General features: G+C 51.7%; 1 protein-coding gene across 1 annotated transcript; it reads left to right on the forward strand.

Annotated features, from left to right (window-relative positions):
* The first annotated feature begins 8,445 nt into the window (after positions 1-8,445).
* Positions 8,446-15,214, forward strand: SLC46A1 (solute carrier family 46 member 1). Its single transcript, XM_032845329.1, has 5 exons — positions 8,446-8,722; positions 9,184-10,036; positions 12,171-12,254; positions 13,914-14,070; positions 14,611-15,214. Exons 1-5 carry the CDS (start codon positions 8,495-8,497, stop codon positions 14,666-14,668), a joined length of 1,380 nt encoding a protein of 459 aa, XP_032701220.1. The 5' UTR covers positions 8,446-8,494; the 3' UTR covers positions 14,669-15,214.
* The last annotated feature ends 2,176 nt before the right edge of the window (positions 15,215-17,390 follow it).

Consider the following 17,390-nt stretch of genomic DNA (forward strand, 5'->3'; position numbering starts at 1 on the left):
TCAGACCCTTAGAATAGCAGCTTGGCATAATGTCACAGTGATCCCATCTGCTTTATGTTCAGAAAGCCTCAGTATAGATCCTATAGAAACTTTGGGATCTCATTCTTGGACAACAGCAGGGTGCCTCAAGGGGCCAGGCATCCTTCCGCTGAGTGAAGGTGAGTGGCGGGGCGGTGGTGAACTGGAGGACATGGGCCCCACCTCAAAGGAGGGGATAATTCCTTCAGTGGGAGTAGGCTTGTGTGCACATAGCCATGACCCCCGCGTTTTCAAGAGAATCCAGACATCTAGATTTTCATGTGAATCTTCCAACCCTTAAATGGTGGCAACTAATTCAAAATTTAAAATATACTATGTGAGCCGAATAATTTTTTAAGAACACTGTGCTATCCCTGTCTTGGGTGTGGGCTCTGCGTCTGTGAATAGAAGATGTGGGTGTGGGGCTTGGCGGTCAGACAGACATCAGCTCAAATTTCCCTGCGTGGTAATGAAGATAAGAGTTTGTATTTGTGAAACGACTGGTCCAGAGCAGTGCCCTAAATGGATGTCAATTTTTTTTAAGATTTTATTTCTTTATCTGAGAGAGAGAGAGAGAGAGAGAGAGAGAAAGCAGGATTAGGAGAGAAGGAGGAGAGGGAGAAGCAGACTCCCCAGTGAGCAGGGAGCCCGATGTAGGGCTCGATCCCAGGACCCTGGGATCATGACCTTAGCCGAATGAAGGCAGATGCTTAACCCACTGAGCCACCCAGGCGCCCGGAAGTCTGTTTGCACTCCATCAGCACGACTGACATATATATCAAAAGAATGTGTTTACACGGTCAGCATAGGACAACTGGGTATATGAACACACCAAGGAAGGGGAGGGCCAGCCACAAGCACTCGCTGCTCAGTTATTCAGTTGCCCATTTCCCCTGGACTGGGAATGAGCATCTCTGGATAAGCCATGTGGCTGTACAGTGTAGGCACAGCCTTCTGATTTGTCCCCCAGCCTTGTCTACGTTTCGTTCTCCGATGCACTTAGAAAAGCCAGATGCTCCAGGCCATCAGTGCCAGGGTTCTGAGCCTGGAACTGGAGGGAGGGCCTGGCCAAAAGATGTCCTTCCCAAGAACCCCTAGACATGACCTTCATTGTCAGCCCCAAACTATGTTGGCCATGAGGAGCCCCTGCACGGTCTGCCAGAGGTCAAGAGGCCTGGGACCATTTCCCTCATTTGAGGTTTCAGGCAAATTAAAAATGAATGCTTGCTGGGCGCCTGGTGGCTCAGTCAGTTAAGCATCTGCCATTGGCTCCGGTCAGGATTCCAGGGTCCTGGGGTTGAGTCCCGCATCGGGCTCCCTGCTCACTGGGGAGCCTGCTTCTCCCTCTCCCTCTGCTGTTCCCCCTGCTTATACTCCCTCTCTGTCAAATAAATAAATTAAATCTTTAAAAAAAATGAACACTTTCCAAGACAAGCTTTTACAGTATAAATATTTACATTGAACAAATTAACAAGTCCATACAAGCGCGCGTGTGCGCACACACACACACACACACACACACACACTATAATTCTATTTAACTGTGCTATTCATGGATAATTAGATGGAACTGCCTTCTCTACAGCACAGAAAGCCCTTCTTCATTTCCTTTCCCTGTTCCTCTAGCGACTTCTCTTCATTTCCTGCTTCAAGATTCAGCTCCTCTGCTGTGACTCCTTCTTTGACTTCCTCTTGAGGAAGTTCTGAACTAATTTGCGCTGTTGCATATGTTTACTACTGCGATTTGGGATTGGCAGTGCACCTTCCGCTGGCCTGGGGACGCCTCCAGGGAAGAGACTGGGAAAACCCTTGTCTGTAACCCCAGCACCCAGCCTGGTCCTGGCAGACTGTTGATGTGAAATGAATGGAGGGAGGGAAGGAGAGATGAGAAGGCTCTAGCAAGAACAAAGTGTTGGGGCGCCAGCTGGCTCAGTCCAGAAAAGCGGCCTGCTCTCGATTTCGGCTCAGGTCATGATCTCAGGATCCTGGCATCAAGCCCCCCGCATCGGGCTCCATGCTCAGCGGGGAGTCTGCTTCAGATTCTCTCTCCCTCTCCCTCTGCTCCTCCCCCCTTGTATGTGTGTATGCATGCTCTCTCTCTCTCTCTCTCTCGCTAAAATAAATAAATAAATATTTTTTAAAACTTAGAAAAAGAAAATGAGATCAAAAGTAGGAGCCCCAGGGAACCTGGATGGCTCAGTGGGTTAAGCCTCTGCCTTCAGCTCAGGCCATGATCCCAGGGTCCTGGGATGGAGCCCTGCATCGGGCTCTCTGCTCAGTAGGGAGCCTGCTTCTCTGTCTCTCTCTGCCTGCCTCTCTGCCTACTTGTGATCTCTTGCTCTCTCTCTGTCAAATAAATAAATAAATCATCTTTTTTTAAAAAGTAGGATCCCCAAGACAAGAAGTGGTTTGGGGAATCGCTCCTGTGGGGTAAGTGGTTGGGGAGCTCCCCCTCCAGACCCTCACTTCTGTGGCCTCTAGCCAGCATTCCTGTCTGCGACTCTGCTGGTCCCCTGGTTTGTGACAGCCTCACTTCTTTCTGGCAAAATCCCTCCCCACCTTCAAGATCAGATCAACAGAAACCACCGTCCCTGGCAGCTGGACACAGCCACACACGTCTTCTCATTTGATCCTAACAACCATGCCCCTAGACGGATGTTTTGACTTCATTTTTCACAGGCAAGGAAACAGAGGCCAGACGTAACTTACCGGGTGAGAAAACAGTGGTCAGAAAGGCACTTGGTCAAAGTCTCGCCAGGAGACAGATATACTTGCCACTTCCAAATTAGTGCTAGGGACACCCGTGGTCGTGATATGGACGCTGCTTTGACCTTTAGAATTGACATGTGAGAAACACAACTCAAGACGGGAATAGGCTTTCCCCTCATGCTCTCTCTGCACTCCCTGTTAATTTCCGAAAACATAAATAGCTCTTCAGAAGCTGTGGTTGATGACTTGTGGAAAGGAAGTACGAGCTTTGGGTGGAAGCTGGGACAGACTGCCGTTTAGCTTTTGTTTTGTTTTGTTTTAAGCAGACTCCACACCAACGTGGAGCCCAATGAGGAGCTGGAACTCATGACCTTGAGATCAAGACCTGAGCTGAGATCAAGAGTAAGAAGCTCAACTGACTGAGCCCCCCAGGTATCCCCCAGACTGCCATTTAAATGAGGAATCCCTGTTGCCACCACCTCTCACAGTGACTGTAACACAGTCTTCTACAGGCATTACCCAAATGGGTGTGAAGAAGCCAGGATAGCTTCCAAAAACTTCTCCAAAGCTTCTCAACAAAAAGTACCGAGTACACACCCAGGGTTGGACGGCACTGTCATTAGCGCCAAGACTTTTCATTCCTGAGCCTATGGCAGACATCACTTACAGATCACAGGACTCCCTCCCACCAAGCCAGAGAAATAGCCCATCAATGCAGCAATTCAAGTAGCCGCAACCAATCGACTGGAGTGGGTGCACGCCAACAAACCTAGTCAACATTTCACCTTATTGCATGCTGGGCCCCTTGCTAGGAGATGCAGGGATGAATAACACACTGTCTCTGCCCTCAAGTCAAATACGGGTAGGGGTAGGGAGTAGGCAAAACTGTGAACCCATATTTACAGCCAGGTTACGTATAAAACCAGGGCTAAATTATGAACACGGTATTGTGGAAGCTCATATGAGGCGATGACCAATTCTTCATAGAAGCGTGACACAGAAGCGGGTTTTGAAGGATGAATAGGAGTTGAATAGGCCAAGCGATGTGGAAAAGGCATTCCTGGCAAAGGAACTAACACATACTAAGGCTTGGGATTCAGAAAGCCCTGGAATGGGTGTCAGGAGAAGAAAATCGACTCTCAAAGTGGGAAGGACCTCTTTCCTGCATTTCTCTAAGCCACAGATAGGTCATCTGTAAAAACGATAGTAGTGCCTCCCTCTTAAGTGCTGAGGACTGAATAAGATAATGTATGTAATGACCTCACACAGTTCCTAGTTCAGTGAAAGGCAGCTTCCACAGACGGTTCCAGAATGCCAATGGGCATGAAATTGATCTATGGCAATTGAGCTAGAATGGGTTTAAAGCAGAGGAACGTCATCAGATATTTAAAAATGTGATATTTTCCATGATTAAATACATGCCTATTTTAGGAGAATTGCCAATATTTTAAAAGGAGAAAGAAAAGAAGAAAACATGACCTCACTGCCTCTCCACCCAGAGAGATCTCTGTGAATATTTTTGGTGTGGTATCTTCTTGTCTTTACTCAGCAGATTTTTCTATACCCATGACCATACCATATGGACAAAAACTTCTCTAGTTTTTCCACATAAAAATGGTGACATAAGCAGTTTTCTATATTATGACAATCTCTTTGAAATTATCATCTTAATGGTGAACAGCTATTTGAATGGATCTATTACAATTTACACCGCGAATTTCCTGCTTGTTGGACAAATGCGTTGTTCACAATTTTTTTTACGACTATCAATAATGTGATAGAGAATGTCTTGACTCAAGAGTCTTTTTTTGGTGGGGGGTACTTCATATTATTTCCCTAAGCTAGAGCCTCAAGGCAACTTGAGAATTTAAGAATCTTGATGCAACGTTAGCCACCTGTCTCTTGAAAGGGTGCATTCAAACTCCCTCAGCTGTGTTTGGTTCACACCAGCTTTACCAGCTTTGGGCATCCTCCCTTAAAACAAAATCTCTACTAATGTGTTGGCCACAAAAAACAAAAGCAAAGGCACAGCTTTTCTTTCATTATCCAAAAGCCGGAGAAGAGCACACATGTGTGTTTCACACACGGTTCCGTGTTCCAACTTCTCGGGGCTTGGTTTTTATCTAGCCACTTGATGGATGAGGGAGAGATCTTAAGTTGTTATCAAATACACTTTAAAAAGAGCTAAAAGGAATATTTTGTTTTCTGTTTGCCTTTTAACCAACTGAGCCACCCAGGCACCCCCTCTGTTTGCCTGTTAATTTAGGGTTTTAATTCTGATGGAATTAGGTCCTACCTAACTCTTTCTTTCTTTCGTTTTTAAAGATTTTTATTTATTTATTCGACCGACAGTGATCACAAGTAGGCAGAGAGGCAGGCAGGGGTTGGGGGGAAAGCAGGCTCCCCACTGAGCAGAGAGCCCGACGTGGGGCTGGATGCCAGGACTCTGGAATCAGGACCCAAGCCAAAGGCAGAGGCTTTAACCCACTGAGTCACCCAGACACCCCTACCTAGCTCTTTCTTGACAATCACTTCTTTCCTTTAAAGGTTTGAAAGGGCAAGAATTTTTCACTCCCTCTATGAAGACCTCAATTTCTTTTATTTATCTTTTATTTATTTATTTATTTATTTATTTATTTATTTACTTTTAAAGATTTATTTATTTGGGGTGGGGGAGGAGCAGAAGGAGAGGGAGAGACTGTCTTGAGCAGGTTCCAGGCTGAACATGGAGACCGCCACAGGGCTTGATCTCACAACCCTGAGATCACAACTTGAGCTGAAACCAAGTGCACCACCCAGGTACCCCTCCTCACCTTCTAAAAGGATGGGTAGGCAAAGCTATGATCTCTAGGCTTCCTTCCGGGTGAGGATTCCTGGACTCTGGACTCTACAATGTAGCCTGACACTGGCAACCCTCTCCATGGGGACTGGGGCTCCTTTCTCCTCGAGGAACTATTTTATTCATTCAACTAACATCTTCTGAGCATCTACCCTGTGCTGAACATTATTCTAGGTGCTGAGCATACAGTAGCAAAGAAAATAAAGCCTCTGCCATCCCTTCTAGTAAGGAGAGATGGAAAACAGAGAAACCAGAGAGTTAAAATAATTCAGATAGTGCAAATACTGTGTGGAGAATAAAGGAGTTAAGGGGTTAGGGAGTGCCAGGAGATGGGGGAGGGAAGTTGCTACTATATCTAGAAGGCTCAGGTGACATTTCAGCAGAGGTGTGAATGAAGCCAGGAAGCCAGTCACATGGCTATCTGGTAGAAGAGCATTTCAGGTAGAGGGAAGAGCAAATGCAAGGACCCTGGGGGCAGGAACCTGCTGGACCGATTAAAGGAACAAGGAGGCCAGGTTGGCTAGAGCCAAGGAGCGCAAGGGATGGTGTAGGGAAAGGGTCAGAGAGGGCAAATCATCTTAGGGCCCTCTTAATGGTTTGGCTTTCACTGAATGAAATGGAAACCACTGGATGGTTTTGTGCAGAGCAATGACCTGATTGCAGCTAGGTTTTAAAAGGGGTTAGAAGAGGCCTCTGGTGCCTCGGTGGCTCAAAGGTTAAGCATTAGACTCTGGATTTCAGCTCATGATATCAGGGTCATGATCTCAGCAGGGAGTCTGCTTGGGATTCTCTCTGGGTGGCTCAAAGGTTAAGCATTGGACTCTGGATTTCAGCTCATGATCTCAGGGGCATGATCTCAGCAGGGAGTCTGCTTGGGATTCTCTCTGTCCCTCTCCCTGCTTGTTGCTGTCTCCCTCTCTCAAATAAATAAATTTTATTTTATTATTACTATTTTTAGCTGTTTTATTTTGTGAATTTATTGAACATTTAATTACCAAACAAAACACATGGATCCCAAGTGCCCAAGGGCCAATACAGGCAAAAGATTAGGCCCCAATAATAAAGTAGCAACTACTGCAGAAATCAGTGCCCTAGTGAGGGGTGCCTCGGATGCGACATATAGTTGGGTTTAGGCCCCTTTATCCTGCTGTGGCTTAGCACAAAAGGGAGGCACAATGTGTTGCATAGTTCAAATAAATTAATTTTAAAAGAAGGAGGAAGAGGAGGTGGGGGAGGCGGAGGAGGAGGAGGAGAAGCAGAAGGGGAGGTGGTGGCCTCTGGTCTAGTGACCACCATAGGCTCCAGCTCCGGAGTGTTCTATACCCTGTCCCATTCCCAGCTGAGGGAACTTGGCCTTAGTTCTCTCCTTCTTAGTTCTCTAGGAAAGAACAATCCAGTTTCAGCTAGGAACTCTTCCCTTCCTGCAGCTGACATAACTGGGCCAAGCTTTTATGTAGATAGTGGGGAGGGGAGAGAGATAACCCTGGGGGCTTGTATGTTAAATGTGGAATTTCCTACCTCTGGGATGACCACAGGGTGCTAATGGTTCTGGGGGTGGGCGGTGCAGGCGTCATTCAGTCCACCAGTATCTAGCCAGCATCTACCAGTTGTGAGCCTAGGACACCTTCTGGCTGGGGGTGGGGTGGGGGGCGGGGCGGGGAGGTGGGGGATGGTCAATAAGCCAGCAGCAAGCCCACACACAGTCATGGTATCCGGAAAGGGAACTTCACCATGCCCAAAATTCAGGCCTGTGGGTCACTGCACAAAGCTTGCCTCCAGAAATGCATTCAGCTGCGCTATTGTCAGGGCAGGTGGCCTTTTTTTAGTCCTGTCCCTCCTAGACCTGGTCAGGCCCTCAAATGAGCAGCCTTGGAGTCCCACAGCTCCTCCCCTTTAAAGCTCTTTCCACAGTGGAACTCTTGTTAGTTAGTAGGATTCTTTGATGCGTCTCCCCCACCATTCTAAAAACTACAGGGCCTGGTAAAGGCGTTCTTGGAGCACTCCCGGCATGATCCCTGACATGTAAGGGGTGCTCAAGAAATGGGCTGAGTGAGTCAATGATAAAGGAGAAAGGCAGGTAATGTTTTCCCCTTTTATAGGCAATAAAACACGCCCAGACAGGTGTAACTGCCTTCTGGCCCAGTTCCTACAGCAGGAGCATGCGGAGCATAGGGCCACACCTGATGGCCTCCCAGGCCCTCCTCCAGCTTCTCTTCTGCTCCTCGGAGGGCAGAGCCAGTCCTGAGCCTCCAAAACAAGACCGGTTTCCCAGGAAAAGATCCTACGGCAGATGTGGGGCAAGTGACAGCCCATTGATAACAACAGCATTTAGAATGTACCAAACTATTTCCACAGCAGCTCTTTGAGGCAGCTTCTATTAGCATCCTCACTTTAAAGATGAAGAAACAGAGCACGATGGTTAAGTGCCATGGCCAAGGTGGTAGCAGAGCCAAGGTCACAGAACTAAGTTGCCTCTGCTGCCGCGCAGAACATCAGCATGGGCATCAGAGGTTAGGTGCTCCCCGGGCTCTGCCTGCAGTGTCCCATGTCCCGACTTCCTCATCTGTAGACGGTGACCATTAATAATGGCTAGCCATGGGGTTGTTGGAAGGATAATGCACGCGGAGTTTAGTACAGTGCCCAGCAGATGATCAATAAATGTTAATTATTGATATTTTTATATCGTTTGGAGAGTTTCTGAGCCTGGAAAGGAGGGCTGCAGGGCTGTATCCTCGCACAGACTGCAGATGAGGTCACTCGGGGGCAGGGGTGTGGGGCCCCTCTCCGGCCCTCACCCGCCCACAGCGGGCGGGGCGAGAGTGAGGGGGACAGCGGCCCCGCCCCGTCAGACTTTTTTAAAAAGGGACGCTGAGCGCAGGCGCAGAAAGCCCAGCCATCCGTCTGGCGTAGCCCCTGAGGCGCACGCGCATGGAGGGGTGCGCGAGCCCCCCGGGCGAGGCCCGCGCGCGCCTCAGCCCCGCGGTGCTGTGCCGCGGCCCCGTGGAGCCGCTCGTCTTCCTCGCCAACTTCGCTTTGGTCCTGCAGGGCCCGCTCACCACGCAGTACTTGTGGCACCGCTTCAGTACCGACCTCGGCTACAATGGGACCCGCGACAGGGGCAGCTGCAGCAATCACAGCGCGGACCCCATCATGAAGGTGACGGCGCGGGAGGAGCACGGGAGGAGCGCGGAGCGGGGCACCGGCGGTGGGGTGGGGGCGGGGGGAGGTGGCCCCGGGCGGGAGCGTGGGGGCGGCCGAGGGGCGGGGCTTGCGTCCGGGTGAGGGCTGGCTGGTTTGGGGGTAGTGGGCGGGGCCAGAGCAAAGTTGGGGCCTGAGCGACCGCTGCGGGGGAAGACGGGGTGGGTGTTGTGCCTAATGTCGCCCTGCGTAAAGAGAGGCCATGAGGATTAACAAAAGAGAATGAAAGTAAGGGAATGGGACCGTGGTCCATTCCCCCATAAGCCAGGGCCAAGTTTCTGGGAGTTTTACTAAGATTCTCGGAGGTTTAGGGCTTCGAGGATAGTCCCCATCCCTGTATCTGCCAGGATGGTGGTGGTTTGCGGGACGGGCAGCCCACAGTGAGGAACAGCACCTGGTTATGATTCATGTCCCCACAGGAAGTGGAGACCCTTACCTCCCACTGGACCCTCTACATGAACCTGGGCGGCTTCCTGGTGGGGCTCTTCTCGTCCACCCTGCTGGGTGCCTGGAGTGACTGCGTGGGCCGCCGTCCCCTGCTGGTGCTGGCCTCCCTGGGCCTGTTGTTGCAGGCGCTGGTGTCCATCTTCGTGGTGCAGCTGCAGCTCCACGTGGGCTACTTCGTGCTGGGCCGGATCCTTTGCGCGCTCCTGGGGGACTTCAGTGGCCTGCTGGCTGCAGGCTTTGCCTCGGTGGCGGATGTCAGCTCCAGCCGCAGCCGCACCATTCGAATGGCCCTGCTGGAGGCGTGCATTGGGGTGGCAGGGATGCTGGCCAGCCTCCTTGGGGGCCACTGGCTCAGGGCCCAGGGTTATGCCAACCCCTTCTGGCTGGCCTTGGCCTTGTTGATAGCCATGACTCTCTATGCAGCCTTCTGCTTTGGTGAGACGGTAAAGGAGCCAACACCTGCCCGGCTCTTCACGCTCCGCCATCACCGGTCCATTGTCAAGCTGTATGCGTCTCCGGCCCCAGAGAAGTCCAGGAGGCACTTAGCCCTGTACTCTTTGGCCATCTTCATGGTAGTCACTGTGCACTTTGGAGCCCAGGACATCCTGACCCTCTACGAGCTGAGCAGACCCCTCTGCTGGGACTCCAAGCTGATCGGCTACGGTTCTGCCGCACAGCATCTGCCGTACCTCACCAGCCTGGTGGGCCTGCGGCTTCTGCAGCACTGCCTGGCCGACACCTGGGTGGCCGAGATTGGCCTGGCCTTCAACATTCTGGGAATGGTGGTCTTTGCATTTGCTACCATCACCCCTCTCATGTTTACAGGTTAAGTGTGTGGGCTCGGGGACGGTTTGTCCCAAAGGTGCTGGGTGAAAATTGGGGGTCAGACACTCACGGCCTCTAAATGTGATTCGTGCCTGTGTCTAGAATCATTGTTAGGCTCCTTGCCTGCACTGGAGGACAGACAACCAAGAATCGTCATGAAAATGCCATCTTTGTTAGCCGGAAAAGACAGACCTTCAGTAGCCTCAGTCATTAATCCACGTTGTCAACTATAAACATCATTAGTAAGATAGAGCAAAAGACACAAGTATGGCTCATACACTGATTGCTTTACTTGTTGGCCTCCCACAGCCAGCATTTATGGTGTTCTTAAACAAAGTCCATGCCATTAATGTCTTAATATTCACTTCTCTGATAAGAATCAGGCCCTACCTCAAATATCCTTGGTCACCTTCCTTGAGTTTTTTTTTTTTTTTTTTAAGATTTTATTTATTTATTTGACAGAGTGAGACACACAGCGAGAGAGAGAGAGCACAAGCAGGGGGAATGGGAGAAGGATAAGCAGACTCTCCACTGAGTAGGGACCCTGATGTGGGGCTCGATCCCAGGACCCTGGGATCATGACCTGAGCCGAAGGCAGACACTTAATGACTGAGCCACCCAGGCACCCCTTCCTTGAGTTTTTTTTTTTTTTTTAAGTCTTCTCTGACACAGATATCAAATTCCTCCCTGCCTTAGTTCTTTTTTTTTTCTTTCTCTTCCTCTCCCTCATCCCCTTCCCCTTCCTCCCTCCCTCCTCCCCCTTTTTCTTTTGGTAGGAGAGGGGTGGCTAGGAATGAGGAAGTTAACTTTGTTTAGAGAGACAGATCAATTTTGTTAGTCCTTAAATACGTTGTTTACAAAGTGAGCTGATGAGTAATCAGAGATGTCTTAACTTGGCTGCTTGCATGGAGAGTGAGGCCGAAGGGGACCAGGTACCTTCCTCTCCTGCCCACGGCATCTCCCGAGGCCCTGGTGCTGGGCTCAGTGCCCTCAGGGATGCAGAGATGATGGAGACACTGTCATGACTCTGGGGAGCCTCAGCGGAGTGGGGTTTGAGGGCCTGATACCTGACGGGGCCGTGGGTTACCTCAAATACCCACTTGTGAGGGTCCACTGTGCTCTAGGACCAACAGTCACGGAAGGGAGAGAAACGGTTACGAAAGAATGCTTGTAAGCCCTTGAGTAACAAACACAAGGGGAAAAGGAACTTCATTTCCCAGGGCTACTGTAACGAATTTTCACCAACTGGATAGCTTAAAACAATGGAAATGTATTCTCTCATAGTTCTGGAGGCCAGAAGTGAAGTATCTGTCTCAGTGGGCCTTAGGCAAGGGGTCAGCAGGGTCATGCTGCCTTCGGAGGCTCTGGGAGAGGATCTCCCTCCCCTCTTCAGCTTCTGCTGGCTGCCCACATTCTGTGGCTTGTGGCCAAGTCACCCTAATCTCTGCCTCTATAGTGACATGGCCTCTTCCTCTTCTGTGAGCCTTCTCTGTTCTGTCACATCTCCCTCCGTTTCCCTCTAAGGATTCACCTGATTGCATTTGGGGCCCAGTCCAGTCCAGGAAGATCGCCTCATTGCAAGATCCTTAATCACATCTTCAAAGACCCGTTTTCCAAATAAGGCATCATTAACAAATTCCAGGAATTACGACTTGATGTCTTAGGGTGACCGTTATTCAGCCTCCTACACACCCCAGAGCCATTCTGTGATAAAGGCTTCGTCATCATTTCACAGATGGGAGTCATGTCCAAGGCCACACAGTTAGTAATAGATGGCATCAGGTTAGGAACTCAAGGCCGACTCCAAAGCCCATGCTTGTTTTCTGTGCCTTGCCGTCTCCCTTCGAAGCTCAAGGTGGGTGGATCGTGCCCGCTGTGACCGCAAGAGGCATTCTGACAAGAACATAATTGGGGGGAAATCAGCATTCATTCACGAAAGAGGTAGTGGGTGGGTCAAACCTAGAGAAAGTTGGTCTCTGACCCTCCATGATCACTGTCTCGTTCAATAGGGAAGCTCTTCCTGTGTCCATCATGAGTCCCACGTGGGCTATGTATGTAGAGGAGCTCTGCTATGCATGGTGCTTAGGCACCCCACTCCCTGACCCTGTTTTCTTGTTTGTTTCTTTCTCTGCAGGGTATGGACTCCTGTTCCTGTCCTTAGTCATCACACCCATCATTCGGGCCAAGCTCTCCAGGCTGGTGGGCGAGTCAGAGCAGGGTGAGTGCCAGGGTCAACCTGCGTTTGGTTGCTCATAGCCAGTGTTGCCCAAACTGGACAGAGACCAACTGTGAGCCAGGAGGGGCCTACCTTCCTCCCTCCCACCCAGAACACGTTAGTAGCCAAGACATATGCACTTCTGTCACATTGCCTAGGGCTCGCAGAGGACCACAGGACCTTGGATTTTGAGATCACGGGGTTGGAATTTGCAGTCAGCAGAGCACGCTTGTTCTCTTGGGTAACCTGAGCACAGCATTTACTCTCTCCAGACCTCAGCTTTTTTGTCTGTAAAATGGACGTGATGATGTCAGAGTTCCCTGCTTCACTAGGGCCAGTGTGCAAGCTTAGAGAGGAAGCAAGCAACTTTTAGATATTTCCTTGTCCCCAAGTAACAGATGAAGAAGCAGAGACCCAGAGGGTTAAATCGGGTCAGCCAAGGTCCCTCAGTAAGTGGTAGAGCAGGATGCAAACCCAGCTCTGTTTTGGTTTTTTTTTTTTTTAAAGATTTTTTTAATTTATTTGACAGAGAGAGAAATCACAAGTAGGCAGAGAGGCAGGCAAAGAAAAGGGGAAGCAGACTCCCTGCTGAACAGAGAGCCTGATGTGGGGCTCCATCCCAGGACCCTGAGATCATGACCTGAGCCAAAGGCAGAGGCTTAACCCACTGAGCCACCCAGGCGCTCCCCCAGCTCTGTTTTGAAGAGCAGCAGGTCCTGGCTCTGTCACCCACTGGCTATGTGATCTTGGGCAGGTCCCTTTCTGTCTCGGTGCCTATTTCCTCCTGTGTAACATGAGTGGTTTCCTCCCGACGACAGGGTCCTCCTGGCTCTGACACTCTGACAGAGTGCAAACTCAGCTTCTGTTGGGTTGTTGCTCGTTTTGCAAAATTTGGGTTCTGCTGGCATCTCTCTAAGGAATAGCTTCTGGGGCCTCTGGGTCTTTCGATCCTAGTCTGGACATATCTGGCTCATCCATTTCCCCCCATCTGGCCTGGAAGGGGCATCTGGTGCCATGTGCACCCACTACATTCATTCTGTTGCCTCCCACCCCCACCCCGAACCTGTGTACCTTCATTCATTCACTCAGTAAGCCTTTTTTCTGTACCCAGAGAGGCCCCAAGGGGGACCCGGAGAAAAGAACAGCCCTCACTAACTGCCTGCCTGCAGGGGGCTAGGGCCTGTCATGGATGTTTTTACATGTGAATTTACTCTTGCTGCCCATCTGTGAAATAGGTATTGTCCTTGTTCAACAGAAGAGGGACAGAAACCCGGAAGGATAGGCAACTTATTCAGTGATGACACAGATACGTGGTGGAACTGGGAATTAAGCCAGCAATTAATCTGAACAGGAGATGATTCCCAAAGAACATAAACCAAAACCCATTTTATCAGGGTTTTGGTAGAAGATAGCACACATACTTTGAATACATGGATTTAATAACAGCCATTTATTTGGTAGCCCGTGTGCCAACCACTCTCCATGCACGACCTCATTGAACCCTTATCACAACACATGATGTAGGATTTATTGTTGAGGAAGGTGAGACTCAGAAACTTTAAGTGACTTGCCCCAGGTCACACAGCAGTGAGCTAGTGATGCTGGGATTTGAACCTAGGTCTTCCACCTCAACGTAGAAGTATGATGTTTATTTCTTTGCAGGTGCTCTCTTTTCTGCTGTGGCCTGTGTCAATGGCTTGGCCATGCTGATGGCTTCTGGCATCTTCAACTCGCTCTACCCAGCCACCTTGAACTTCATGAAGGGGTTCCCCTTCCTCCTGGGAGCCGGCCTCCTCTTCATCCCGGCCATTCTGATTGGGTAATGCAGGGCTCTGACTCGTGATCATAAGAATGCCCTTTATCCCAAAGAATTCCACTTTCTCCTCCTCCCAACCAGAACTCATTCCTGGAACCCCTTGACTCTCCCCTTGAGGACCGCGGCCTAATCTTCTGGGAGCCGTTCTCCAAGGGCAAGGCCGAGGGGTGGAGGGGCAGTAGGGGAAGGGACAGGCTCCCATTGCTTGTTGGCAAGGCTGTGTTCTCTCCCTCAGCTCCCCTCCTCCATTCCCATTTTGCAGATGGAAGGAAGGTGGCGGGAATGTGCTAACAAGAAGCCTGGAGAGCTTTCTCAGCTAATATGGCTGGCCCCCAGGCTAGCCTGACCTTCTGGGTTCTTCCCCCTGTAGCCTTAAGAGTTGCTTTCCAGAGCCCTGTCTCTGGACATTGCCTTGTCCTCCACCTCTCGGCTTTGGGAGAGAATACCTGTCCCAGTCCACGCGATAAAGCCTGTGTCCCATCTCTTAAGAGCTAAGGATGTCTCCCCATGTCAAATCTGAACCCTTTCTCTGGTCTCTCACAGGGTGCTGGAAAAGGCCAATCCTCACCCTGAATTCCAGCAGTTTCCTCAGAGTCCCTGATCCGCCTGCATGGGAGACAGAGGGCAAAGCGAGCGAAATGAACACAAAGCAACTCCAAGTATGCATCTGGATCCCGGTCCACGCGACACGGGCACCACCCCTCAGAGGGCACACGTCTGCCTCGGACAGAGTGGTCCAGCTGGACGGCTGTGCCAGCCTAGGACTTCAACCTAGCTTGGAACCCAGACGGTCCTACTCCAGGAGGCAGTGGGGGAGCCATTTGGAATGGGGGGGGGCTGCCCCCTTCCTACCAGCGGTCACAGGGAACCCTCCAGGGGAGTGGAGGTCCTGACGGAGGGACACCTCAGGGAGCGGCTGAAGCGCAAGGGCTGGCATCTCTGCTTCAGCCCAGACGGCACAGCTCACCGGGCCGTTTCTGGGGCGCAGCCACCAGTGGCCCCTCAGCGACGGATGTGGTTCTGAGGGGAAGGCTGTGGCAGGGCTGGGTGCCCTCTGGGGGAGGGTGCTGCCGTCTTGGGCTGGGATCGACCCTCTGAGCTTAGCAATGCCAGTCACAATAAATCCACAGAATCACACTGAAGTGAACCTTCCGGGCCTGTAAGGCCTTGGGCTGTGGGGCTGTCTGCTTTCCTGCTCCCGGTCTGCCCACCAGCAGTCAGACAGCAGTAAGCTTCTGGGCTGGGCAGGAGCCCCCTGAGCTGCCGTGGGCTGGCCCACACCGCATCTCACTGCTCATTCTCTTCTCTTGAGCTGCTGGAGAGGCTTCAGGGTTGCCCGGCTGGCCTCAGGCCAGTGGAGAGATTGGGGGCAGAGCCCATTCCCGAGGGTCCACCAGAGATCCGCCCCTGAAGGCATTGGGTTTTGTTACTACTCTGCCCTCCAGCGCTCCCGTTGCCATGTGTTTCAGTGGGACCGTGTGCTGAGACCGTCCTCCTGCTTCTGTAGCTCAACGGGAACCCGGAGAGGGGCCTGACTCCCCGATACGATCGGGGCTGCAGCTTCTCAGAGAACAAGGGGCCTTTTTCCAGGCTGTTAGGGAAGCCCGGCCCAGAAGTAGTAAGGCACCACCTTTGTTGAGGGCTGCCAGCCCCTACATAGACCCAGTTCAGGCGGCACTTGCCTGCACTGGCCACAGGGCTTGGCTCCTCCTCCTGCCCTAGAAATCATACAGGTGTGAAGTGTGACCCCACCGGGGTCAGCTGTGACCTCTGTAGCTCGGGCCTTTTGCCACGTTCCCAACTCACCGTCTCTATCATGGGGAGACCAAAGCAAGGCGGGGAATAGTTTTTCACTGTCCCAGCATGAGGCAGTGAGAAGGATTGGGAAAAGGTTTTGGGCTGTCCTCAGGCCTGGGCTCTGCTCTGGGCACTGCCTCTGGCTTGCTTGTGACCTTGAGCAAATCCCTCCTCCGAAGGGCTGGGGCAGCCGGGCCCTGAACTGTCCGATCACAGGGGGTCAAGTTAGGAAACACTGGATTAGATGATATGCTGAGACCTTTCCCACCTCATACGTTTTAGAATGAGATGCCTCTCTTGTTGGGCAGGGGAGAAGAATGAAGGAGTTGGAGCTGAACTTCTGACCTCTGGGTGTCCCTGAGCAGTCCTCAGTCCCTGGGGACGGCTAGGGTGAGGTGGGCAGGGGCCTTGCTGACTCAGCCCGGACTTGCAGGCCAGCGGGGGGGAAAACCCTGACCCTGCAGGCCCATGTCGGAGCAGGCTCTGGGGGAAACGCCGTTTCTCAGCCCCCGTTCAGGACCAGCCCTGTGGGGCCAAGCCTGGCTGGGGGTGGGGGTCATGACTCCGGGTCGGAGGCCGAGCTCTGATTCCCCAGTCACCAAGGGGCAGCAGTTGAGGCTGTAGGAACAGAAGAAACGGCCTGGCAGCCTCCTTGAATACCGCCCGCAGAGCACCTCAGGAGGCGGGGGGACTGATGGTGACAAAAAGCTTCCCTGGGAGAGCACTCAGGCCAGTGTATCATTACTGATGCTGCTGTGTGAGGGCAATGTCCGCTCCGCATCCAGGGCCTGGCACTGGTGGCCGCTCCTGTGGCCTGAAGGAGGCAGGGTCAAGAGCAGTGAAGGCCAGAGCTGGGGCCAGGACCGGCCAGAGAGGGAGTAGAAGGACGGGGAGTAGAAGGAAGGTGTCCCAAGCCCAGGGCGAGACCTCTTGACTTTTTTTTTTTTTTTTTTTTTTAAGATTTTATTTATTTATTTGACAGACAGAGATCACAAGTAGACGGAGAGTCAGGCAGAGAGAGAGAGGGAAGCAAGCAGGCTTCCTGCTGAGCAGAGAGCCCGATGCGGGACTCGATCCCAGGACCCTGAGATCATGACCTGAGCTGAAGGCAGCGGCTTAACCCACTGAGCCACCCAGGCGCCCCAAGACCTCTTGACTTTTTGACGACGAGGCTCAGGAGCTGTGAGTGACCTGGCTGGCCCCCGCGTGAGGTGACTCTGGAAGCTGAGCCAGCCTGAGGTGCCAGGCCACTGCCCACTGCCCCCGGGAGGGGAGAGGCAGGGCGGGCTCCAGCTGACCCTGTTAGCCGAAGCCCTGGTTTATGGGAGCGGGGAGATACTTTCTTGCTCTCCTACCCAAGTGGAGAAAGGGGCAGAGGGATGTTTCTGCTTGTTTATTTCTGTATAGCTCTTGGACCAGCCTTTTTTGGTGAAAACCTGTCCCCCTCTGCCAGACCCTTGGGGCGGAGAAGCCAGCCGTGGGGATAGCAACAGCCCTGCCCTGAGCACAGCTTCTAGGATGGTTCT

Source organism: Lontra canadensis, unplaced genomic scaffold, assembly GCF_010015895.1.
Source record: "Lontra canadensis isolate GAN:19392208 unplaced genomic scaffold, GSC_riverotter_1.0 scaffold163, whole genome shotgun sequence".
Classification (NCBI taxonomy): Eukaryota; Metazoa; Chordata; class Mammalia; order Carnivora; family Mustelidae; genus Lontra; species Lontra canadensis.

Excerpts from the sequence above, each read along its gene's own strand:
- SLC46A1 (XM_032845329.1), top strand. The coding sequence starts at position 8,495 with ATGGAGGGGTGCGCGAGCCCCCCGGGCGAGGCCCGCGCGCGCCTCAGC. Across the intron at positions 10,037-12,170 it reads CACCCCTCTCATGTTTACAG|GGTATGGACTCCTGTTCCTG; the intron begins GTTAAGTGTGTG and ends CTTTCTCTGCAG. Across the intron at positions 14,071-14,610 it reads ATCCCGGCCATTCTGATTGG|GGTGCTGGAAAAGGCCAATC; the intron begins GTAATGCAGGGC and ends GGTCTCTCACAG.